We start from the raw sequence: 24,758 nt of genomic DNA on the forward strand, positions 1-24,758 counted from the left end.
TAAAATGAAGTTGTTTGTGAATGTGATTGTCCCTTATTTTGTATTCAGCACAGACTCTGTGCAATCCTTTTCACTTCATTTCAGCTAACAGACATGTAGCCTAAGGTAATTGTCTAGGGCCCTTCTCTAGCCAATGTAGTAGAAAATCACATAATCACAGAGCAGCTGAAGTTGGAAGGAACCTCTGGAGGTCATAACGTCCAATCCCCATGTTCAAGCAGGGCCACCTAGAGCCAGAATTGTGTCTAGGCAACTTCTGAATATTCCCAAGGACGGAGACTACACAACCCCTCTGGGCAGCCTATGCCAGCGCTCAGTCACCCTCACAGTAAAATAAGTGTTTTGTCATGTTCAGAGGGAACCTCCTGTGTTTCAGCCTTTTACCCCAAGGGCACATTGCTGGCTCATCTTCACCTTGGTGCCCACCAGGACCCCTAGGTCCTTTTCTACAAAGTTTTTTTCCACCTTGGCCACCCACTCAGCCTATACTGGTTCATGGATTTATTTCTCCTCAGGTGCAGGACTTCTCCTTGTTGGACTTCATGAGGTTCCAGGCAGTCTATTTCCACAGCCTGTTGAGGTTTGTCTGGATGGCAGCACGACCCTCTGGTGTATCAGCCACTCCTCCCAGTTCAGTGTCAGGAGCAAACGTGCTGAGGGCACACTCTGCCTCATCATCCAGATCATTAATGAAGATGTTAAACGGGATTGGACCCTGTACAGAACCCTAGGGCACCCTGCTTGCCACTGGCCTCCAAGTCTTTAGAGACCAGCCACGGCACCAGCTTTTAACACATGCCACAGAATGGCCTGAGTCACTTTATTGCATGTAGAAAGGGACAGGCACAGCAGAAAGGAAGCTCACAATACTAACTTTATGGTACGTGCCTGACTTTTGAATGACTAAAGCTTCTGCTGCAAAACTGGCCATGGTCACCTAACAGTGATCTGAAGCACCTGCAATACCTGAATTGTTTGCCTCTGTCAGTGCTTTATTGAAGCTGGAACTCTGTGTGCTTCCATAGTTACTCTTAATTTTTTCCACTTCTGCTTTAATTGGGGCCAGTTCACCCAACACACTATCCGTGACAGAGCTGGCATTTTCTGCCATGTTCCTTGCACTGGTGATGATGCTGTCAATGTCACCTGAAACACAGAGAAATGAACGTGCAAATTCTTACAGTAACAGATGAAAGGGGCAGGCCAGAAGGGATCTCTAAGTAACAAACCTCTGTTTATCCCCTTGAGATTGTTTTGAGCAGAGAGAAGATCAGTTTGCAGTGTATTCTTCTTTCTATCAGCAACATCAAGTCTTTGCTTTAGGTCCTCGAGGTTTGGACCAAGAGCTGCAAAACAGTGAAAGCCCCATGTGAATTTTAAACAAAAATATCAACTTTCTGTTGGACAGGCGGCGTTGCAGCACTTGTCTACACTCTTACACAGCTCATGCTGCCACTGAGCATTGAGTCCACTGCAAAACAAGTACAAGGCAAAGGATTTGCTGGACAGGAGTACTGCAAAGGCACAGAGCATAGCAGAAGCAGGAAATCTACTTTCTCGCCTTTCTGCCATTGGAAATAACCATCACAAAATGTCCCACTGTAATGGAACTAGCTTCTTTTCATTAAACAAGTGCTGCAGGGCTTTGCTGAGATGTGACAATTTATGGTTCAATGAAAGCTTCTCATGCTGTGTCAACATTTCTAGTACCACTTTCTTTCTTAGTACCTTGCAATGTCCTTTTAGTCTCCTGTGCTTGATCCCTGAGTGTACTGCTCTCAGTTTTTAACCTTGCAGCTTTTCCTGATAGGTCTTCTCTCTTCACAGTCTGATAATAGAAGCATGGTACTGTAAGATTGCTGATAATTACATTAAAATTTTAAGAGTAAAAATGAGAGCCCAATCCAATTTAAAGAACGCCCAACTCTACACAGGCAGAGATCTCATGTGAAGAACATCACCTTTAGTAACAACTATCAAGGGTAATTTAAGCATACTACAACCTTGGTCTTTAGCAAACTTCAGATGGATTTTAGGGCATTAGGAGGAAATTACTAGAATACACCTGTTAGATGTTATAACTCTGCTGAAGAGCTTGTGGGTGTTAGTAGTGCAGAGTAAAAGAGTAAAATCACCTGCAGTGATTACCAGGGTTGCCTTGTACAATCTCTTTATTTTGCACTGAAAGCAACAGTCAATATTCATACGGGCAGTCCCAAAAGAAAGGCAGTAATTGGCTTGGTTAGTGCCAAGCCAAGACTAATTCATCAACATGCAGAATAGCAACTCATATAAAGGTCCCAGAAAAATAAAGCATGTCAAGACACACAGGTGTTTGATTTTGGGGCCACTGTGACAGTTAAAGAAAATAAAAATCCGGTTGTAACAACTTTACCATCATCTGGCCACTTACTGACACTTACCGATAAAGCTGAGTCAGCTGCTTTCCCAGCTTTGTTGGCTGCCTCCTCTGCTGCCTTGATGGCACCAATGATATTGTCATAGACAGTAGAAGCTTCCACAGCACAGCCTACCAGCTCATCCTTCCTGGCACTGTTCTTTATCCTGTGGGAAACAGGGAGAAAAATGCAGCCTTCTTCCAAGGCTGCGAGATGTATTCCGAACAGATCTGAACTCACTATTTTCTAAGTAGCACCAATACAGAAGATGTTTTTCAATTAGATCTGTAACTTCATGCTGCAAAAATAGCAAACTTGGAGGCAGACCCAACATGGAAAGATTCTTCAGATGACAGGATAAGTTTAGGCGTGTGGAAAAGCTGTGGTACTCCAAAGCAGCCTTTAAATGATTAAGATAGAAAGAATTCACCAAAGCACGTGGTCAACAATAAGGCACCTCAATCACAGCCCTCCAAATACAATTCAGTTAAGAGGAATTCAGAGAACTGTAGGTTTCACATCATCTCTGGCTGCTCCAGCACCCTGATGAATCACAAGATGGAGCAACTACAAGACCTTTTGTGTTTTCCCCAAGAACCAGCACAGCAGCTCTGGAATCAGAAACAGACAAAATCTCTTCTATCCACTCCCTGTGAACTATTCAATTGTCTAGTATGAGCTGCCTTGTATTTGTGAGAACAGTGCCTTCTTAACTGAAAAAAATCACACTGAAAACTAACAAAAAAAGTAATAAAAATATGGGGTTTTAATCAAGAATTTTCCAGCCAAGTTAGGTATTTTGGAATTAACTTTTTGAGACTTTCTAGTTGGTGTAATGACAAAAAGCAAACAATATGCACAGGCAAAAATAAATCAGGATTTCACCTTTTTTTTTTCCATTTTGTTCTGATGTACCACAGAAGGCTTCCAAAACCTCTCTCATAATTCAGTGTAAAGTACAAATAATGGAGAGAGAAACACTTGATTCCTATCAAGTTTATAATATTTTTGCCTTTCTCGAAGATTCCTTGAAGGATGAGAAAACTAAAGGAGGTCTTTTCCTCCATACTGCTAAGCAGGTGTGCCTGAAGACTGCCAGGACAGCATTTATTCCAATTATTTTCCTCAATTCTTTGATATCATAAAAGCATCCTTGAGTATGAGTACCTGAAATAACTCTACCAAAAAAATATGCTAAACATCCTCCCACTCTGTACATGAGGATTTTCTCTTGTTAGTAAGATGTTAATGAAGTGTTAGTACCGTACTATGAAATGGTAATACGGGAGTTCACGCTTCTGGGAGTAAAAAACCAGGAAAAATAAGGGAAGATCTGGTTTTTGGAGAAAAAGAAAACTTCTGTACATTGTGAAGAAGCAGAAAGAAACCAACTTAATTTCTCTAGCTTTGCGAATGGTTATAAAAGCACGTGAAGTTACAGACAGACCATTACAACCACAGATGCTCTGTACAAAAATTACTCATTTACAGAAATGGCAACATACTCTTCCAGTTGCTTTGCCAAATCTTGCAAAGATCTGGCGTGTTCCTCAGCCCTCACCACCAGTGGTTCTTTGCTTGCTGAGGAGAGATTTGCCACTTTTTCATTCATATCCTTCCTTGCACCATCCAGTTGAGCAGCCAGGCTTTCATATTCCTACAGTTTTAAAACGATATAATTTTATTTTTATTTGTACATATTTGATTTTGTCCATGTCTACTTCAGTGTTACACATACCTTGCACCTGAGGAGATCAAAGGGAAAAACATTCCCTTCCAACTTATTCTGCAGGTTACTGGAAACAAGTGGCAGTCATTACATTGTGCTTCCAGACCCATTACATAAAAGCTGAGTCAGATCAAAGACCCTTCTAGCCTAGTATCTTGCCTCTGACGGTGGCTAAAAGCAATTAGCCAGAAAGAAATACAAAAATAGCACAATTGCTTATGGTACTTCTCATAGATGTTCTCCCAAATTCTGGTATCTGCAGCTCAGTGTCTTCCTCAGACACATCGCAACCCTCAAACAAGCTTCTCTTACAGAAACCTGTGCAGGAAGGCTCCTTTTGCATCCAGGATGGGCCATGAGATCATTTCTTTCTTGACTGGCTCAGATAAGCCTCATCTCCAACAAGATATTGGGGTTTTTAACCCTCTCTTAAGGTGGTTAACTTTTTACCTCTTTGCTCTCTTGCAATAATCCAAGTAGACTCTTGGCTTCTGTCAGGGAAGATCGGGCAGAGCTCAGAATATTCAAGACACCATTCTGTTCCACATTTATCTCCTCAATCCGTTTCTGAGGAAAAATGAAAAGTTGAACAACATGTGATTGAGTTAAGAAAAGGGGCAGGAAAAACCTTATCTTGAAACCAAAATTTAAAAAACAAAACAAAACAAAACAACAAACCCATACCTAAACTAGCTGGCAGTAGGATCTACCAAAGGTACAGTCACTTTTTTTTTTTTAAAATACGGACATGAGTGTGCTAAACCAGTGATGCATTCCAGCAAAACCACAATTAAAAGAATGTGTTCTGCAGCACTTATTCCTTGTACTATTTTACCAGCTCTAAAAATCAAACACTGCTCAGTAATAACAGCTGGTCCTTGTCCTGATGAGACCTCAGAACCTGTTCTGTAGAACATTAATCCCAAATAATTTAACAGTATTGCACACATTTTTGCTCCTATCTTTCATGGTTGTTAAAGCTAAATACTTTAAAGAATTTACTATGAAAATTACATCAGCATCAGGAATTTGGTCTAGAAAAGGAAACAAAAACACTAGTGGCAGCTGAAGAGAAGTGGTAAGAAGAGCACTTTTCTGCTCTCATCCTTCCTTCCCTGCTCTCATCAGAGCTGTGTCTGTGTCATGCTGTTCTGGTCACACAAAGAGGCCATAAGCAGCAGTACACTACTGTGGATACAAAAATGCTGCTAGCAAGGATTTTCTTGCTATTTTCTAAGTCCGTGAAAGACTTTTCTCTCTCACAGAAGAGGTAGCAGAGTTCTGTAAACAACCAAACACCTGCAACCTTGAGAAGTCTTCTTTATGATATAGTAGAAAAATATTTTGACAATGGATGTTTTAGGATTTTAGCCAATCACCCCAAGGGGTGGCTGATCCTTGTCCAATTAGACTATGAAGAAAAAAGTCTATAAAAGAGTTTGTAAAATAATTAAATAAATCAACCTTGCTGCACAATTCCTGCCTGCTGGATCTTCTCTCCTCCTCCCTACAGCTGAGGGACACAGTAATATACCTTAGGGCATTATTTTTTGTAATACACTACATTTATACCTGTCCATACACATAGCAGAAGATGGAAAGAGATCCTGAAGAAAGTCTAAAGAATTCGGGCTGCTTGGCTTTGTGAGGTCAAAAGCAGCAACCAAAACCACTTCTTATCTTCTGAGGTTTAACTTTTTTCTCCTGAACCCAAACATTACCTTAATGTCTTCTAACAGAACTGCATTATCTCTGTTTAAGCCTGCAGCCTCCTTGATTTGTCCCGTCGCATCATTCAGAGCTTCACGAAGGTCAGTGATTTTGGATTCATACTCATTCAGTGCATCCCTCACAGCTTTAATAAGCCCATTATTTTCTTGGTGGTACTTTTGTAGTTCATTCTTAACACGTGTCAGTACTGCAGTATCAGGACCAGAAAGAAAAGTTTTGTTCAGAGAAGAAGGGAACCAGAACGAACTTAGTTAAAAAGGGCTTGACATTTAGGATTCTGAAGATGTACTTGTGTGAACTGAGCATCTTCTGCAGTGCTAATTCCAATGCTGCTATAGCAAAGGTACTAGTCAACATCTCACTGGATCAAATCTGCTCACTAGTTTGCGGCTGAAGACACAGAGCACAGATAAATGTTCTCTAAATTAAGTAAGGATGAGGCTGATCTGAAAATACTAATTTTCTTTTTTATATGGAAATAACATAATTTCATCAGCAATTTCATCTACAACGTAGACATCTACAACTGTGCTGGTTATCAAAGCCTCCTCTGTAATCAGTGGAGAGATATGGGCACATTTAATTTCAAAGAACATAGGAACACAAAAGATGTCAAATTAACCACACTCTTAAGCATGTCCACTTCACTGCTGACAAAACAGGATACAGAAGAGTCACTCAGAGGTAGGTATCAAGGTTCAAGGTTGATGGAAATTGACTGTCACTCATATGGTCCTTCATATTCCTCTACTATGCCTCTGGTTAGGAGATAAGCCTTTTCTTGATGTCTCTGCTGTCTGGAATCAAGTTTCTGAATGTCCCAATCCAAAACACATGCAGAGAACATGACAGGGAGTACAACTAGTGCAACTAGAACTCCTGAACCTCCTCGTCCTTGTATGATCTGGTCCTTGGACTACTCTAGCGTCTTCTCAAAAATCTATTGTTAAATTAAACATGCAATTCCTCTAAAATAACTCTATGTACCACTGCCCATCTCTTACAATACACAGAAGTATTGCATAGGTGTATAAGGATTGGCTACATCTTTATTTTACTGAGATTGATGTAGTTACAAAAAGAGGATCTACTGGGTTTCTTCCCCAGCTCAACCCATTTTCATCTATAACAACTAAAAATGCCTTTAAATCCCCTCCAGAACTACCACTTTCCTGTTGACTAACAACAGCTACACATCTCAGAGATACACTGCAAAAAGCCCTTCCCTCCACTCCAACCCAGTCAATAATGCTTCAGATTTAAGACTGATCTTTCTAGAAAGTCAGAAGCTGAGAGAACAAGCACTTACACTGCTGAGCTTCCGTTCTCTCCTTCTCTGCCTCAGCTTGAAGTTGGCTGAAGTTGCGGTTCCGCATCTCTGCCATCATGCGATGAGCTTCGGCCAGTTCTTCAGAGGCATCTCCCAGGGGCAGGTTGTTACCTCCTCCATTTGTACCAGCTATCTGTTCCAAGAGCACTGAAAAAAACACTCTCAAAGTTAAAAAGAGGATGTGCTTAAACCTATTCAAAATGCTCCAATGATGGGGCCAACCTCTTTTCTGAGATGGATCTGCTTCATTAACAAATTCAGCAATAGGCAAGTCTTATTTTTTCCTTAATGAAGCAAATCCATTTTGCATTAATTCTATTAGGACGAAAAGTATCCCATGTCACACAACCAGAGATAGTAAGACAGCACTGGCCTTGGAATTTGTCCCAAATGACCAAGTTCACAGCAATAATTTTAAACTTCTAACTTTAAAGAGCCCATGATAACAACCCAGAACAAAGTTAGACTTGAGTCAGGATAGTCAAATTTGTTGCTCAAAATGTCCCTGTAGTGAAGCTTCTCTGTCCCTTTTCACTTCATAGGGAACACAGGGTCCTAAACTAACATTATATACTAGATTTCTAATAGGAAGAGTGAATTCTACAGCTATAACAAAATTCTGATTTATGAAGTTGTTTTCTAAGAAAACCTCTTACGCTTAATTAAGAATATTGTAAATAAACTGAAAGGACGCTCTAAATCAAAACATGAGTTAGGAATTATTTTTTACCTTGTATATTGTTGACCACTATTTGTATTTGTGAAACCAAATCCTTTCCTTTCTGCTGAGTTTGGCCAAAATTATTAAATAATCTCTCAGCTGTTTTGTAGTTCATTTCAGCCTAGCAAGGAAAAAAAATTATTAGATTGAAAGTATCTGGATACAGCATGCTAATATATAGTCAGGAGATGTGAATTTTTAAATAGATTTGGTAAGTCACCTTTTCCTGGAGAGCATTTAAATCACGATCTAGTTTAAGGAATTCTGTCTCCAATTCGTCTACCTTTGAACCTTGATTATGAACAACAGAACGGTAGTTGTTCAATAAGACCTGAAAAGAAAGGAAAAAACCAATCTAATGCATCACCCATTGCACAGCAGAGAAAAAGTAAAAACTTCACTGGATTAAATCTTTATCCAAGGTAAATAAAAGCAGAATTACTGATATGAAAACTGACCAATTCCTTCCCTGAGGTTTTTATGTGTGAGTATAGCAACCGCTATTCCAACCAAAGAACATTTTTTTAGAATCAATTTTGGTAATGGCAACTGGAATGTTGGGCGGTTTCGGTAATGCAGAGACATGAAGTGCTTGAAAAAGACATAGCTAGAGGGAAACCTCTGAGATATAACTTCCAAGGTGAGCAGGCCTCACAAAAAGCAGAGATACTGATTCTGTTTCAGAGCACGACATGGGAACCACAGCTACATTCTAACAGGTGAAGCCCAGTGCTGCCAGCATCTGGTATTTGGAATCCAGGGTTGATGTATGTCTCCTGACAAAACTGACAAAACTATGGCAGAAGTTTCTGAGTTCATTGCCTATCCAGTCAATCTGAAATCTACTTTTCTGTTTCTGTATGCCTACCTTTAAGTCCTTGATGCGTGTTTCCAGGTCTCTCATCTGCTCCAGGGTGTGGGTACTTGCATGGACACTTTGCAGCTGAGACTTGATGAGCTGAAGCTCGTCACCTATTGTGCTCAAATCCTTCAGCAGTGTAATCACACAGCTATCACAAGCTGGAGAGAGCAATGGAAATCAATATGTATCCTTGATATTTAACACAGAGAACATTTCGCTGAGCACATTAATAAGTGACATGCGAATGAAAAGCTTTGAAGCTTGTCAGCTGGTGTTGCCTAAAGAACAAAGGCAAAAATAAAGCCTGCAGCATAAAGGAAAGTGACCCAAGTCAGAAGTAAGGAGGAGGTTCCATTTACATCTGACTAAATGAGCACCTCTTTAATCATTTTTCCAAGTATTTGGTTGAATGTTTGCTTTCAAAACATTCATTACAGGATACCTCAGTCCTTTTTTAAACTCTGTCACCCTTAAAAGAGTCACCAGTATGTATTCAGAGCCAGCTGAAAGTAATCCAACTGCAGATCTATTTTATTACTTACCATCACAATCTTCATTGGGATCCACATCTTTTGGTTCATTATTGAAACATTCTGAAATCACAAGGTTATCATTAGTAACCAAAGTCTTCTTATGGAAATACTACTGAATTTTTTCCCTCACTTTTCATGTTTGGCAGCCATTAAAACATGATGGTGCCCTTTCATAAATCCATATCCACTGTGAATGAGCTGAAATGCTCAGAAGGCTTAAACATGCCAAAATATTCAACTCCCATTTATGCCTTGCTGAAAGCAACGCCTTTTCCATCCCTCAAAAGAAACCTATTGTAATCCCACAATATATGCTACTTGGGTAGCAGCAGGAGACCCTCTCACACCAAGTCTGCCAAATGTATTGCTAGAATTTGCCTAGAATAACACCACCAGGATTGGATACAAGCTTATATCGTTAAAGCACTTTACCCAGGACATAAGTTCAAACACCTTTATCTACTTTAGTATCCAGGTTCAAACCACAGGTTCTGATTCCCCAAAGAATGTCTTACCCACAAGAAACTGAGAAATATTTATGACCTTCCTTCATGCCTGTCACAGCTTGCAAGATTAAGGTATTAATCAAGCTTAAGAGAAATCCACAGTGTGTGCACAGATGGAGGCACTGTACGTAAGACAAGGCATGCAGCTCGGACCACAGACGCAGGTGGTATATAACAAACGCTGCCCTCAGATTTTCCAACAAGCCAGCACAAGTGACTTCCTGTCCAAGGCACTCGTTTGGTTTTTACAAACCCTGTTATAAGAAGCTTAACAGTCTCCAGGTGCATGTGGAGTAACATCCTGGGATCCTAACTTCTAGGAGATAGGAAAGGAACTGGCTCCTAAAAATGCCATCATATAGGACAGGAATCTCCCCATCTTGGTGCCCATGTTCCTTCTACAGACTTGGTCCCAATGCCAAGCTCTCATCTCCTCTTGAAAATGAAAAGGGCTGTGCATCTTGGTCAAAGACTGAACTTGATGATCGTGGAAGTCTTTTCCAACCTTAATGATTCTATATCTTTTCCTCTGAAGGAAAAGGATGCACTCAGTATAGGCTGCTGCTGACAAAGAGTCAACAACAGCTTGCAACTTGTGAGAGGATACAGTGATAAAATTGGACCTGAACTTTAACAGCAGCATGAAACAGCCTGGAACAAACTGCCAAGCTGTGCCATTTCCTTTAGCACTTGCACATTAAGTCATCAGGAGGTTAAATGGGATTGGTAGTGATCGCTGCCACCAAAAGGAGACAAGTCACAAAGAATATATTTTTAAGAGAAGGAAGGAAATTTCTCTGAAATTCAAACATCCGTGCAGTTCTGCTGTTGCGTAATTCAGCTAACACCAGACACATTTCAGCTGTCGCTGTGAAGCACCAATTAAATAAAACTATTATTACAGCTTGTGCACCAACAGTATCAGCCAAGAAATCGTGAAGTGCTGGCCAAGCGCCCAACATCATGCAACAAGAACCTGCCAGAACATGCTGTGCCAATGATCACAGAGGGGTTTATTCCTACTGCACAGAAAGAGACGGCTGATCAGGATAGTTGGAAGAAAACAAACTGGCTTGTTTGTCCTAGCAAACTCTTGCTTCAAAAATAAAGGAATGATAAAACATCAAACACTGCTTGGATCTGTTCCATACAAGGTATAATATAGAGATGTATTACTCCAATGGTGAAACGTGAGATGAGAACAAGCTGTTGAAAAATTGCACCAGCTGCCAACAGCAGTTCACATCACTTGCTGTTTTTCCAATTTCTGTGGCCAAGGAAAGACAATGGGTTCCTTGCAGTTACTAGACTGCAGTATGAACAGCAGTGCATTGAAATGAAGAGTAGGGAAATATTTGGAATTATTAGTTGGAAACTTCACTAGCATATGAGGAAGAAAATCTGGCTACAGGGAAGGAAAAGTGAATTTTTATTGGTAATGAAAATATGGGAGAATCAAGGACATTTCAGGAGCAGTGGCCTGTGTTTCTGAATATAAAAGAGTATCCCAAGGGACCGAGGTGAATCAAGGTAAAGACACTCTGAAGAATGTGACATCAGGCCCTTTACTTCAGAATTCTAACAGATAAAGCAAACATATGCCCATGGCATTACATAAGAGCTTACAAGTAGTGAAGTACATATGTGATTGATTCTGGGAAATCATGGATGTCTTAGCTAGCAGAGCAATGTGTAGCAGGATTTATAGAAGAGCCTCCTGAGTCAGGTTCTAACTTCCACTGTAAATGCAGTCAGCTTGGATACCTAAGAAGGCACAGTGCCTGATGCAGACACTGAAGATTTCACTAAACTGTGCCAAATACATTTTAAAAAGGCATATTGAGGATGCTCAGTTTCCTAAATCCATAACAGACTGGCATGATATGATTTAACCATGTCAGCAGAGAAACCATGACATATTTAAAAACACTGCTATGAAAGAAAACCAAAATAAAGTTGGCAGAATTTATGAAGGGAAATACAGGATAAAACAGTTTAGAAGGGTAAACCTGATGACTCAGGACAGCCCTTCTATCACTGTGGTGTTATGTTTTGGGAAACGTTATATTTTGTAAAACATTATCTACAGTTCTTGTAAGTCTAGATCTTTCCTTCACTTCAGTTTATCCAAGTACCTTCCTTCTTTGCTTCCCAAAGAGAAAACAATGCTCCCTTCCATGTTCACAGGCCCTCACATACCTCCAGTCAGGTGGTCACAGCTAGCCAGCTGCCCATTATTATTACAGTTACATTTCTGACAGTAGCCTCCATGTTTTTGTGGATTTCCAAAGTATCCAGGAGCACAGCTAGATAAAGAGAAACAAGTAATTTTTATTAAACAGTTGAAGCTAATTTTGTGAAATATACTTTCCCTTGAGATAAAAACCTAGTTATTCTCCTGAAGAAACTTTCAAGAACTTTTGAGTTCGTGTCTTGACTCAGACAGAAGAAATATATTTTTGGTTTACAGTATCCTCTGCACTATGCTAAAAATATCTTTGTGAGCACTGCAGAATTTTTTTCTAAAAATAAAAGAACTCCCACAGTGCTCTTGTAGGAATAAGTCACGTAATCTGAAAAAGAAACAATGCACACAGATACAGACATACATACACAGAAGATTTGACAAGGCTTAACCAAGCACATCATACCATTCTGGTCTGTCATCCCACCGAAAGCACGTATTAAGGAGGATCACACTGCATCTCACACAGGTGAGATTTCAGCAATGGCACTGAGTGACATCATCACCCTTCTGCTGCGTGATACCCCCTCTTGCCTCCTGCCAGCAAAGCAGTCTGTGTGACTGATCTCTAAGTATTTTAAAGGTAAAATACATTGTTCAGACTGCATAGCTAATATTTCTAGAAGTCACTCTGTGGTAAGACCTATTAGGGTGGTAATGCAGAATCAAAGGGCCATGATGAGCAGCTGAGGTACAGCTAAATCTGGAAAATATCTATAACCTGCAGATTAGACAGGGTCAAAGGCACCAGTCTTGAAGGATAAGACTATGTCCTGCTGTAGGTCCTATGGTCAGATGAGACATCATGACTTACTGGCCTCACATTTCCAAACCAGACAACACCACTCCATTACACTTCAGGTCTCTCTGAATTTGCAACTAAGTGAAATTGGTTCCTCTGGCTACCTGAAACTGCCATGCTGTTCCTCTCTTGACTTGCCAAACTGCTGCAATGCTCCAGCAAAAGAGATGGCTTCAGCCTGGTGTGCGTAAGCTCTGACTGTGGAGCATATCAGAATGATACGGGATGAAGGGTATGGCGCTAAATGTTACGTAGCTCCTGTTGGATAAGACCACTGAGGCACCATTGTGTACACTGGAGGAAGGGGGAAAATGTTTTTAACTTGGAAAGGGGTGAAATAAGCGGGAGTCATTATTACCAGGGTGCAGGATAAGACAAGGCATAGGGCACTTGGGCAAAGAGGTAGACACCTCTTTTTGGTAAAGATGGTGCAGTCAGTAGTCTGTGGAGAATTGCTTTCATTTCTCCAGGGAGCACTGGGTTTGTGACTGGAATTGCACTACAGCAACACTCTTTAGCAGCTGTTCATATAAATAGCTACTCCTTAGGTACATGCACATACTGTGCATAGGTGCCTGTCTGTATGTGTCTGTCCCAACACAGACATCCCTCCTTTCATTGTGTCTCCTGGTTTTGAGAAGCAGGTTGCTCACCGTTCACAACGAGCTCCTGTATAGCCTTCTTTGCAGAGACACTGGATTTCTTCACCATTTGCCACGCAGCCAGTTGCAAATCTTTAAGAAGCAGCAAAAATATTATTGTGAGCATATGATCAAATAGGTTTTACACTCTAGAGGTTCAGTTTAATGACTTTCAGATTAAAAAGTTTTTACACCACCAAATTACTTCTCAGCTAATTTAATTGCCTCTAGATAATTTACTGTGACTAATTCTTTGAAGTTTCATATTTTTTTGTGTCAATTATTTCCTTAGACTAAAAAAATTATCATTTCCTGGCCCTGTGGACTGAGTATAATAGTTCACTACCAAAAGGAATACCTAAAGTAAACCTTAATAGTGATGTCATAAAATAAAGTCTGGGTAGCTGTTTTATCTTAGTTGGCAAGAATCAATAGCCTGTGCTAGACAACATTTCCTCATGTTTGTACAGCTTTTATTTTCTTCCTTTTTAATGGATGAAAACATTAGAGGATCTTTTTATGTAGCTAATATGTTTAGGGTTTTTTTAACCAAGGCCAAGTAGAGTTGTGCACAATTTTTGGGATCCAAGGATTTAGTTAACACAATGAGTATTTTTCTTTGCTCTTTCAAGCAGACTTGTGTAGATTCAAAGTTCAGTGTTTGTGAAGGAAAAGGCAGGAGGTAAAGCAGGGCCACATTTGCTATTTTCATTTTTAATCTATGAACAGTTGGATAAAGCAAGTCTGTGTATCAAAGACAGAGGTCTGCACTAAGAATTGCTGGAATTTGACTAGATGGAAAACTGTCAACTCCAGTAATGCCAGGTGGGTTGCATTTCCTATGTCAGGAATGGTATGCACCACCCTAATCTGGAGTTATGGAACTGCACAGGTTCATGGTCTCCCTAGATATTGCAGAACTCTGAAAGCAAACAATGACTAAAAACATGTTCAGTCAGCCTCAGGCAAGCACCTGCAGAAGAGGCTGTCAAAACCAGATCTATCAGAGAGTTCTCTGATAAGTGATGAACCTATCTATTGTCTGATGGTGTAAATCTCTTACTTAAGGTTACTTGGTGTGTGCTAATGCACCTGGCAAATACTATGTGGTGCTTTTAGCAATTTATAGCTTAGGGGTTTGGTTTTGGGTTTTTTGGTTTTCTGTTTTTTTAATTTGATTTTATTTACCATGTTTCAGAACTGACCAATGATGACAATCTGGCTAAATATACCATGCATTAAAAATGCAATTTATTGCCCAATTTTAAAAGCCTGGCAACCTTATTAGATCCAAGGAAGTTTCACTTTTTCACTTTTCATCTCAGTATGTTTGCACTTCAAACAGAGCTTTCACAGGAAAAGCAACCATACCCTTTCAGAGTTCCAGATTATGTGCTTAAGACCTTAAATGTTTTTATATCATTTTTGTATCTTACTAATTTTTCTGAATTTCTATAAAAGGCTTGTTTCATTGTTGCCTCTTATCACCTAGCCAGAGAAATGGTGTTAAACATCTTACATTCCAGTAAAAAAGAAAGATTCTGGATATGCCCAGTGTAAGGGAAAAGACCTTCACCTCTATTTCTCACTATGAAGGAAGTGCTGGTGGTTTTGAAAATAAGCCCACTACTACTGCCTGGGGGTCCCCAAGGCTATGAGCAATGTGCCTCTGAACTTCAGGATCTGAATGAGGATTGGAATACTCAGCTTATTAAAAAAGGCAATGCTGTGAGACAGACCACCAAGCTCTCAGTATGAGAACAGTGAAGAAGATCATTATATTCCTATGGTAGCAGAGTTTGAGCTTTGGGGGCTTTTTTCTCTCTCTTTTTTTTTTCCCCCCTTTTTTCTTCTTCCCTCCCCTACTTGACTCTCCTTACAAGCTTTTACTGTACCTGTTTGTATAGGGGCAAGGGCACTCCCGGCAGGAACCCTGAGTGGCATCTCCAAAATAACCATCTTTACAGTGCTCACATTTCTCCCCAGCGGTATTATACTGACAGTCCTTGAAAAGAAAACAAGCAGGACAGTTAGCAGTGCTTTATCACTCAATATGGCTTTACTGTTATTTAAAAAAATGCAGCTAATTTGCTCAGAGAGTATGTTCTTTTCCTTCCACATAATCCAGCCTTTATTGCCAAACTGCCTTCACAACCAGGATAGAGCAGTTTCAGTCAATTTTCTAACTGTAGAAAGCCCAATTTCCTCCCTCTTGTGGAAAAGCAACAGATAAACAAGTTGAATTCAACATATTTTTAAAGAAACTCAATCAGATGCATAGTTAGTAAAGGAGCATACCATTAATGCACTCTTGTCCTGATATTACAATTAAAAAATCACTACGTTTATATAAAACTTCAAATTTTGCATCTTAACACTAATTAGAAAGCAGATACAATCTAAAAGCATGCAATCAAGTCCAAATAAATTCCTTTAAAAAACTCATTAAATAAATACAAAAATTGTTTCTCTTAGTAGATTCAGATCAGAATTGAGTTTCATGTAGTTTTTCCAGTGTATGTGTTACTTGTATCTTTCTGTAGTAACTGGAATAAATGACGGAAAGCAAAAGCTAAGAATACAACTGAAACTGATGCATCTGAGCCACTTTTTCCATGATAAAATTGTTGGGAATTGTATCTTGGTTTAGAAACATCCTTAATTCTAGTGCTAATTGTCATACATTTCTATTTTATGGAGATAGAATGAGGAAGTTGCCTTTGCATTACGTAAAGCATTGCTAATTTAAAATAGAAATTGTTCAAATACATAAGAATCATAAAAATACGTAAGCAGCCATAATAAAAATTCCAAATGACCAACACTCAAGAGGCATTCACACTCCCAAGTTCTGCAACTGTTTGTCTTCTGTGCAACAGACTGATTGAATGTCCCACAGAGCTGAAGGATTACTAACAAAGCAAAAGATGGAAAAAAGAAAGCAGGAAATTGGCTGGAAGTAGTCACTGAGCAAACTGTGCTTCCATTTCAGGGATCTTGATGGCTCAGGGCTATGTTTGAAGACCCGACTACCATGACTGGCAGAAGAGGGCGTTCTCCCCTACAAATGAGAAACAGTTCTGTCTTTCCCATCGTCTCTAAAACTCTATTCTCCTTCACACTTCCTCACACCAGATTCCCTCAACCACGAGCTCTTCCCTCAGGTAGTAACACCCAATTTGTTTTCATTTTTGGTTAAAGAATTAAATCTGTGGCTCACTGATAAGAGGTTCTGGGAGAGAACAGGAGAAGCTCCAGTTGCCCCATGAGCCATTTGACACCAAGTATCACAAAGGCACTATGTTTGCAAAAGAAACCATTTTAAAATGAGGCCTCTACAAAAGCTGGTGCATATGTTCCTGCAAAAATCTAATGGAAAATTCAGACTGTTTCTGAAAAACTACTGTCAATTTTTATAACCCTGAATAAGAAATTCAACTGCAGAAAGAGTAAAAGAGATGTATTTAAAATGTATGTGTTGGGTTCATCTTAGAGTGACCTCCTCCCACCCCCCAAGTTTATATCCTGCCTTTTTGTTTTGTTCACTCTATCTATAGAAACTGAAGCAATTCTGTAATTGCAAAGAAAATTTCAGCTATTTCACATATAAGCCACTCTAAATGTGCCATGCTGCTCCTCTAGCTTCATGGAGCTCCCTAGGCACAGTGCAATGAAGCCAGAGCAGCAACTCCCTCATGGGTCCTCCTTCAAGTATTACAGGGTCAGAGACACCCCTGGAGTCACAGCACCTCCAATCCATCAAGTATGGCAAACCCTAAAGGAAAACTTCCAGCGGACTCCACATGCACCCATATGGTACAAGGAGGTCAGAGCACAGTGTGTTAGGGCCACAGCAGAACCAGTGAGGTTACGTCAAACACATGGGGCTGTGTGACATGAAGCAACATGCCATGGGATCAGCAAGTCTTGGCACCATGCTGCTGCTGAGGGAATGCGAGGGAAGGGCAGGGACCATGAGGACACAAAGCCTGATTAATGGCAGAGAGATGCCTTTTGCCCACACATGAGAACCAGGTCCAGCCTCCTCCACCTCCTCCTGCCCTCCACTGTCCCCTGCTTCCAGGGGAGCACTCCTCTCCTTCCACCAGCATGCAGCAGCAGCAGAGCAACTGCCTAAGCCAGGGAGGGCTGTGCTGCTGCCACAGGGGAAGGAGCCAGCCTGGCTTAGCCTCCCTCACAAAGCCTCCTCTGGAGGCTGTCGCTGGAGAGACACTGACAAATGTAGGTACTTGTGTCTGGGGCTCCAGGTGAGGAGCAGGAAACCAAGCGAACAAGCTTTGCAATTTGGATGTGGAACTTGATGGCTCCGCAGTGGGAAGCCTCCTTGTCTTCTCTGCACCATGTCAGGTTTTTGTCCCATGGCTCCTCTAGAGACAGACTTGCTCTTGGCTAGGCAGAGGTTCATGATGGAAATAAAGGCCCTCAGGGCTTTCATTTTTCACCACATTATTCTGGATGACTTTGCTTGCCCTAAATCTTGTCCCAGGACCAAGGGCTGATTTAGCTCTGTCTATCTGAAAGTTAATTCAGCTGTGAGAAGGACAGGATAAAGAAAACCTAGATCACATACTTCATGAGGTGAAAGTAAAATTTGCTTTCATAATTCTAATCTGAAATGAAACTTCCTGATCCTTCTTGCTGTGCTGCAGCACTTTCCTGTCACGGCCTGTCCTGCCCCTCTGAAGCAGCAGCCTGTAAGTCATCTCCCAGAATGTGCTGAATTGGTTTATAGTTTCCATTAAAGCAACATGGTTGGTTGAAACAAAGTCGGGGAGGATGACATAATGCACAGGAATGCACCGCAGGCACAATGGATGCACTGCGAACAAGGAAGAAGTAACAGAAAAGTCAGACCATGAAAGATGTTGGCAACGTTCTTGTTTACACAGCACATGAAAAATTAGTCAAAAGTTTTTAAGGGGGAATTTTTCAAGACAAACTATTCAAAGAAGCATCATGGATATAAACCGGAGAAGCACAGTCAGCCAAGTGTCACACTTCCATTACTGAGGGCAGATCCACTCCCATGGGGCTGCTTTGGGTTTAATAGAGAGTGCCAGGGAGCAAAATCTGAAACAGCTGAAATTTTCTAATTAATCTAACTTCTATTACTTTTATTTCATCTTATTGAAGTCAATATTTTTTAACCCACCTAGCTGTACACTATGATTAGTGGAGATGCACTGAAGCTGATTTAAACAAGAGATTCTGCAAAGACTATGCTATGCATGAATGTGCTGTTTGTCAGCATCATATAAATATTTGTAAAAAGCTCAGGACTGCAGATGCCAGGATAAGACCCATATTTATTATAAATAACTACAAACATTTCCTTATGTACATGTTTGGTGACTTCTTTGTACCAGGAGCTAACAAAAATTACAGGGGAAAGAAAAAAACGAAGACAAGGACACAAATTATTCCGATCACCCACAGTTACATTAAATGTACATTTAAGTGTATGCATATTATGCTCATTAACAATATAAAATTGTTATGAATGAGGCATACCAGGATTATTCTTAGTTGCTTGGAATTTAACAACCACAGTATGGTTTTTTTCTCCTTTTCCTCCCATTAATTTATTGAATGTCACTAATTACTTACAATACATTTTCCAGTACCATCTTGACATCTATTTGAATTTCCATTGCAGCTGCAGGGCACACAGCGTCCAGCAAATAATCCCTTATTCTCACGATAAAATCCAATGCTGCACTCCTGGACAGCAAGCAGAAAGAAAAAAATTGGTGAGCATTGGTAGAAAGTTTTACATGTGACGAAAGTGTATTTTGAAAGCGTTGTCCATTTCCAAGGAGTAGTGAAGGTGTACATTTCCCTCCAGGCTCTCCTAAGCTCATAATGTTGTTTAAGTTTTTTAATGCATTAAATTGCAATGAATGAAGATGAACAAATTTCATCTGAACCCTGTGCTTTAGACACTTTGGTAGTAATGATTCAATCAATAAATTGACCCTAACCTCAGAGCAAAACACATTTCCTCTGTCTATCTACAAAGGTGTAGAATATGATTTCTAAACCACAGAAAAATATTTGAGTATGAGAACACTGTAGTGTGAATCTAAAGAAGAACATCTGGAAATCTCACTTACTAATTAGTGGTTATATCTTGATATTAATTTCACTACAGTGTATTCCTGGGAAATAATTCTGGATACCTTTTACATACATTCATCACGACTTCCACAGTTTAGTCTACCAAGAGCTAAAGCCACACCTAGACACAGCTGGGTGATGTAACAAAACATACAGTGGTCTCATTTCTAAGTACAGGCTTGCCCTGGAGCCCGAGGAAGCATGAGAAGAATGTTCCAACTATTGAGGGTACAGGAGCAGGAGCACAGCCTGTCAGATCACAGTTGGATTTAAACAGGGAGCTGAACCAGAGGGACATTATGAATGAAGCAAGATACATCAAGTTTGTTTGCTTACAGCAGGGAGGTAGTAACTAATACGTTAAAACCAGGTTCTTGTTTGGCATGGGCAGGGAAAGCACAAGGAATTCCTCCTGGGCATGAAGCCCTCCTGCATACAGATCAAAAATTCACACCCACCTTCTGGCATACTCCTGGTGCACCAACCGCACTAAAAATGACTGGATATGTCTATCCTTTCCATTCTGCAGCACTTTTTCCCTAGGAACTAAGCTGGTGTGGTGCAAGGAAGATGAGAGGCTGTACAGAAGCAGGAAGAAAGCTGTGCTCCCCACGAAGGCAGCACCTCCCAGGTTCCTGCCGCCAGCAATGTTCTTGTGAGCTGCACCTATGCCTTGCCTCTGCCTCACGGGCAGGGGCTGGCCCCAACAACACGCAGAAAACAGGAGACAGTTGAACTCTAAAGCCATAAATCTTTTCTCATAGTAAGTACACCACCAAGACTGATGGGACCAATCTGAAGAACAAAGGGTCTGTGGGATGGTGTCACAAATCACATTCCAGTGGTTGGAGGTATAAGTATTTATGCAGAGGCAGGATGAACCAGAGTTTTTCAATGACAGAACTATCAGAGGGAAAAAAATATTCATCTTTCACAAGGCAGATCCCAGATGGAATACTGAGTTACTGCTGTTGAAATAACAATCGCTACTGGCACCTTTGCCTTTTCTCTACAGGTAGGATAATAGAAAGAAAAAAAAAAAGTATGCAGAATACTAATACCATCAACAGCTTTGCATACTGACTTCACTGTGAGCAAGGACTAAATTTAGCTGAAGTTTTTCAGATACATTTTTTAAAGGGTGAATATTTCCCCTGAATAACAGGGAGCCAATATACACAGCTTCAGAAGAAATCAGGGCCTGAAATACATTAAATAGCATGACTAAGTAAAATATATGCTCTAATGCATCTAAATTTTATTTGCTTAAAGTCTCCTTTTGGAGAGAAAAATAAATCACAAATTTTAAAAATACATCTAATTGCATTTGGAAAAAAAATCTGTACAGCCTTCTGTTTTTCTATTTATGCTGTCTTTAAAATGATACATTTGGAGTACGTGGGCACTTTGTTTTTGAAGCAGCATTTGTGATTCCACACAAATGATAAATTTATTCCACATGAAGATAAAGCTCTAGGCACTTTCAAGTGCTTTTTAGGATCATTATTTTCAAGTAAACAGCAATTTAAAAGAAACCTCTTGTACACACTTTCGTTAGTAAAGTACTTTGAGACATTAGATTAATATTCTCATTACTTCTATATAAAGTAATGCATAAGTTGTTACCAAATTAGTTCATTTAAAAACAAAGTGAAAGAAGGAAGCAAGCGAGGAAGAAAAAATGAGCAAATTACCTCTCTTGGATAAAAATCCATTTGAACTTGCTGCCACTGGCTCCTCTCCTGAAGGTGGGGATAGGAGAGCCTCTGCTGCATATCTTGTGCTAAACAACACCCAAGGGACACTAAAGTGACAACCAGCCATCCTACATTTCTTGGCTGCTGTGCTTGGGCCATCATTTCACTTTGGCTCCTCTGTGAACATTCGCTGCTCTCCCTTCGGTGCTCACCGTTCCTTCTCTTATTACGCCCCCTTCTTCTCCAGCTTCTGACTCAGATTAATGAGGTTCTGTGCCGTGATGGGCCCTACCTTTAAACTTTATGCGTGAGTCAAGTCGCTCAGCACACAGTACTGTTCCTGAGGTTAACAAGTAACCCCACAGTTCCTGTAGCTCAATATATACCTAAGTCGGGGTGTGGCAGGCATCACCTCCTCCCCACCTACGGCAGCCAGACAGAGCTCGGTGATTACAGCAGTAAATCACTGCCTGAGTAATGCTGCATAAACATACAGGGCTTACGAACTACCCCGTGAATGTCTTGATCACTTCCTTTGGCTTTTTATTTATTATATTATATATATTATATATATTATATATATTATTTATTATATACCAGGTTTCATAAAAAAAACCTGTTAAACTTAGTTTAACCAAGGCAGTATGTTGAAAGCAATGGGATGGCAGTAGAATTTTCAGTCAGTGCTCATCAATTTGTGTGTGGCACAGAGGAACAGAAGTGTGAAATAATCAAAAATATTTCCAGAATGGTTATTCTGCAGATGATGAATTAGCTGTCCTGAGCAGTGGATACACACATGAAATGTAAGCCAGCCATACATATTTTTGTTCAGTCCCTCTGCAGCTGCTCCAGCCTAGATATTACTCATTCATTCTCAATTCAAAAAGCTTTTGCAAGGTTAGTACAGCAATTGCTACTTTATGGTAACGCTCAACCATTCTCTGAGAGTAATTCCTCATACTTTGTGCACTTTGTACACTGCTTATCTCTCTGGTGCTTTATTCTGCTGCACGGGGTGCTTACATATGGCAACAGCCAAGCGCTAAGCTAAGCAAAGTGACAACCAAAAGAATTACAGCTACAGGAACTGCATCAGGGACAGGATATACTGCTGTATTGCCAGTTTTCATCTAATAGTATTATTTTGCACAGCCTACACTACTTTTCATAAACATATCTCCAAATATTTTTTGCATGTTAATTTCAGATTTCACAGGTTTTTCTATACAAGTAGTATCCTGAATTATCTGGATTCGGGCTACTTCCCTTGGATCCTGCTAAAATAAGAAACACCGAGAATCTTCTCTACTGTGTATGGTCTCACAGACTTTGAGTAAGTAAATTCTGACCTTCTACCCATTAAACTAAGAGATTACTCAGCCTCTCAGAGGGCATCACAGAAGAATTCCTCATTACAGTGCCTTACACATGCAAAATGACATTCGCAGCTCCATAAAAGCAATCATGAGTAGAATAACCCTACAGTGCTTCTTAGATGGTGAAAGCACTTGAGCCATTGAAGTTGCACAGGCTTACAAGGAGCACATTTAATTACTTTAATAACCATCCTGTTCCTCTAACTAACCCAGCATGTATAGCTGTAGGCAAAAGATACTGGCACAGTCTGGAGGCGAACGTTTCCTACCTGGCACGAGTCCCCGGCGTACTGCGGAGGGCAGGAGCACATCTCCACGCTCTGCGCCACGCTGCCGCTGCCCTCGCTGCTGGCTTCCTCCAGCCCGACCTCGCCCAGCGTCAGGCGCTGGGTCTCCGTGAAGTAAAGGGCCCGGACGTGCAAACCATCCAGCGCCGACAGGATCATCATCAGCTCTTCTCGGGACACCAGGGTACTGCTGCCGGCGTGCCTGAAGTTGCCCTGCACATTGACGGTACAAAACGAGCACAGTGCTGCAGTCTTAAAAAGAGTAGCTTCAAAGGAGACCAGAGGACAGAAGAAGGGAGAAAGCACCCATGGAACAGACTCGTCTAGTGCCAGTTGGTGTGGGGTGAAAGACACTCCAGGAGAATAGACACAGGATGGGTGGAAAAAAGAATAATGAGCATAAAGAAAGGGATGTAGCTTTTACTGTGCAAGGTAAGTATGGCTTTGAGGTATTGAAAAGTGAAGAAGCCTGGAGGTTCTTCTTCAGTCATCCAAATCTCTTTTAGATATCACCCACTGAGCCATAAAAGGGTGAAGGAAAATGCTTTTATTTTTAACAGAAAGTGAAGTCCTAGAAACCCAGTCTTTCAGGGCTGCCTTCACATGCTTTCTTGCTGCTAATAAACACAGCATTGTTGAAAACTGAATTTGGCTTGAAGAAACATCTTTTTTGCCTGCATATGAAATAAATAACCCAGATTGACCTTCTGAGCACAGATTTACTGTAGGAACAACCCCTGCTAAATTCACCTATCTGAATGTTGGGCACCCCATTCTAAACTAGGTACCTAGACAACAAGGAAAACAGGTAACAATTCATTCCATCCCTATTAAGTACAGTCTGCAGCTGCAATGAATCACCTTCTATTGAGGACTGATTCACTATTACTCCACAGGCCCTGGAGGGAGTGCTAAGGGCTGTATTGGACAAGATGCCTAACTCAGAGGTGCTAAAATTAGGTGTCATGAACCAGAACCCAGGTTCAATGTGGCAGTACAGAGAGATAAAAAATGTTCTTTGTATTTAAGGTCTACAGTGTTTAAGTTTGTACTCATCACTGTTACCAAGTATTTGGTATCTCAGCACATATTCTGTATGTGTGTATTTCTATGTGACTCTGGGAAGAAAAGAGAAGGCCATTCCCTTTTCAGTTCTTACCTCAACCAGCTGCACTCGGCCATAATATTGGCGATCAGGCAGTGGGTTGTTGGGATCCATGTAAACAACTTCCATTTGATGGCCCTATGTGAGAAAGAGGATATAACATTGCTGTTTCACTGCTTGTTATGGGAAATTGTTCAGATGCAATAAAATTTGGTGAAGCACACTAATCCTTTTCTTTGGGGGATTAAAACTAAGTAATACTAGGAAAACTGTACCTTTTTCTCAGGAAAGTGGTCTAGTGCCAGCAAAGTTTTCACTGCTTTTGCCTATTAACAACATTGTTTTCAAGTAAAGCACCAAGAGAATCAAATTAATGATGACCAATTTTCACAGGAATTAGTTGTTACTTTAGAATAAAAGTGGTTTTGCATTTTGAAACACTCTCCTTTGCATCCTGGTGCACCAGCAACTATGGGTATTACTAGTAGTTTATGAGGTATGCTTCCCAATAAGAATCCTAGAAAATTGAATTAGTACTTCTGACGGTCTGAGGAAACAAAACTCCCCCTTGAGAATTTCAACAAACAGTTAAGGATTTCAATTTTGGCCCTAAAGTGGTTAAATTAAAAAACTGTTAACCTAAATTGCTTTTT

At 40.5% G+C, this 24,758-nt stretch overlaps 1 protein-coding gene across 6 annotated transcripts in view; it reads right to left on the bottom strand.

The window, feature by feature from the left end:
• LAMA3 (laminin subunit alpha 3) overlaps nucleotides 1-24,758 on the bottom strand; it is a 104,477-nt gene that overhangs the window by 16,632 nt on the left and 63,087 nt on the right. For 5 of the 6 annotated variants that reach the window (XM_017738295.1, XM_017738291.1, XM_017738293.1 and 2 more), the window contains 18 exons: nucleotides 24,160-24,243; nucleotides 22,983-23,213; nucleotides 19,128-19,241; nucleotides 15,395-15,504; nucleotides 13,512-13,592; nucleotides 12,011-12,117; nucleotides 9,315-9,365; nucleotides 8,779-8,930; nucleotides 8,131-8,241; nucleotides 7,920-8,031; nucleotides 7,169-7,336; nucleotides 5,850-6,046; nucleotides 4,579-4,695; nucleotides 3,905-4,056; nucleotides 2,424-2,565; nucleotides 1,729-1,828; nucleotides 1,230-1,346; nucleotides 967-1,146 (listed from right to left, as the gene is read on the bottom strand). In XM_017738295.1, coding sequence (XP_017593784.1) covers nucleotides 967-1,146; nucleotides 1,230-1,346; nucleotides 1,729-1,828; nucleotides 2,424-2,565; nucleotides 3,905-4,056; nucleotides 4,579-4,695; nucleotides 5,850-6,046; nucleotides 7,169-7,336; nucleotides 7,920-8,031; nucleotides 8,131-8,241; nucleotides 8,779-8,930; nucleotides 9,315-9,365; nucleotides 12,011-12,117; nucleotides 13,512-13,592; nucleotides 15,395-15,504; nucleotides 19,128-19,241; nucleotides 22,983-23,213; nucleotides 24,160-24,243 — 2,326 coding nt within the window. Of the gene's footprint in view, nucleotides 1-966; nucleotides 1,147-1,229; nucleotides 1,347-1,728; nucleotides 1,829-2,423; nucleotides 2,606-3,904; nucleotides 4,057-4,578; nucleotides 4,696-5,849; nucleotides 6,047-7,168; nucleotides 7,337-7,919; nucleotides 8,032-8,130; nucleotides 8,242-8,778; nucleotides 8,931-9,314; nucleotides 9,366-12,010; nucleotides 12,118-13,511; nucleotides 13,593-15,394; nucleotides 15,505-19,127; nucleotides 19,242-22,982; nucleotides 23,214-24,159; nucleotides 24,244-24,758 lie in introns of those variants that run through there. The other variant, XR_001863330.1, reaches the window with a different exon arrangement.

The sequence above is a fragment of the Corvus brachyrhynchos genome, unplaced genomic scaffold (assembly GCF_000691975.1).
Source record: "Corvus brachyrhynchos isolate BGI_N302 unplaced genomic scaffold, ASM69197v1 scaffold106, whole genome shotgun sequence".
Lineage (NCBI taxonomy): Eukaryota > Metazoa > Chordata > Aves > Passeriformes > Corvidae > Corvus > Corvus brachyrhynchos.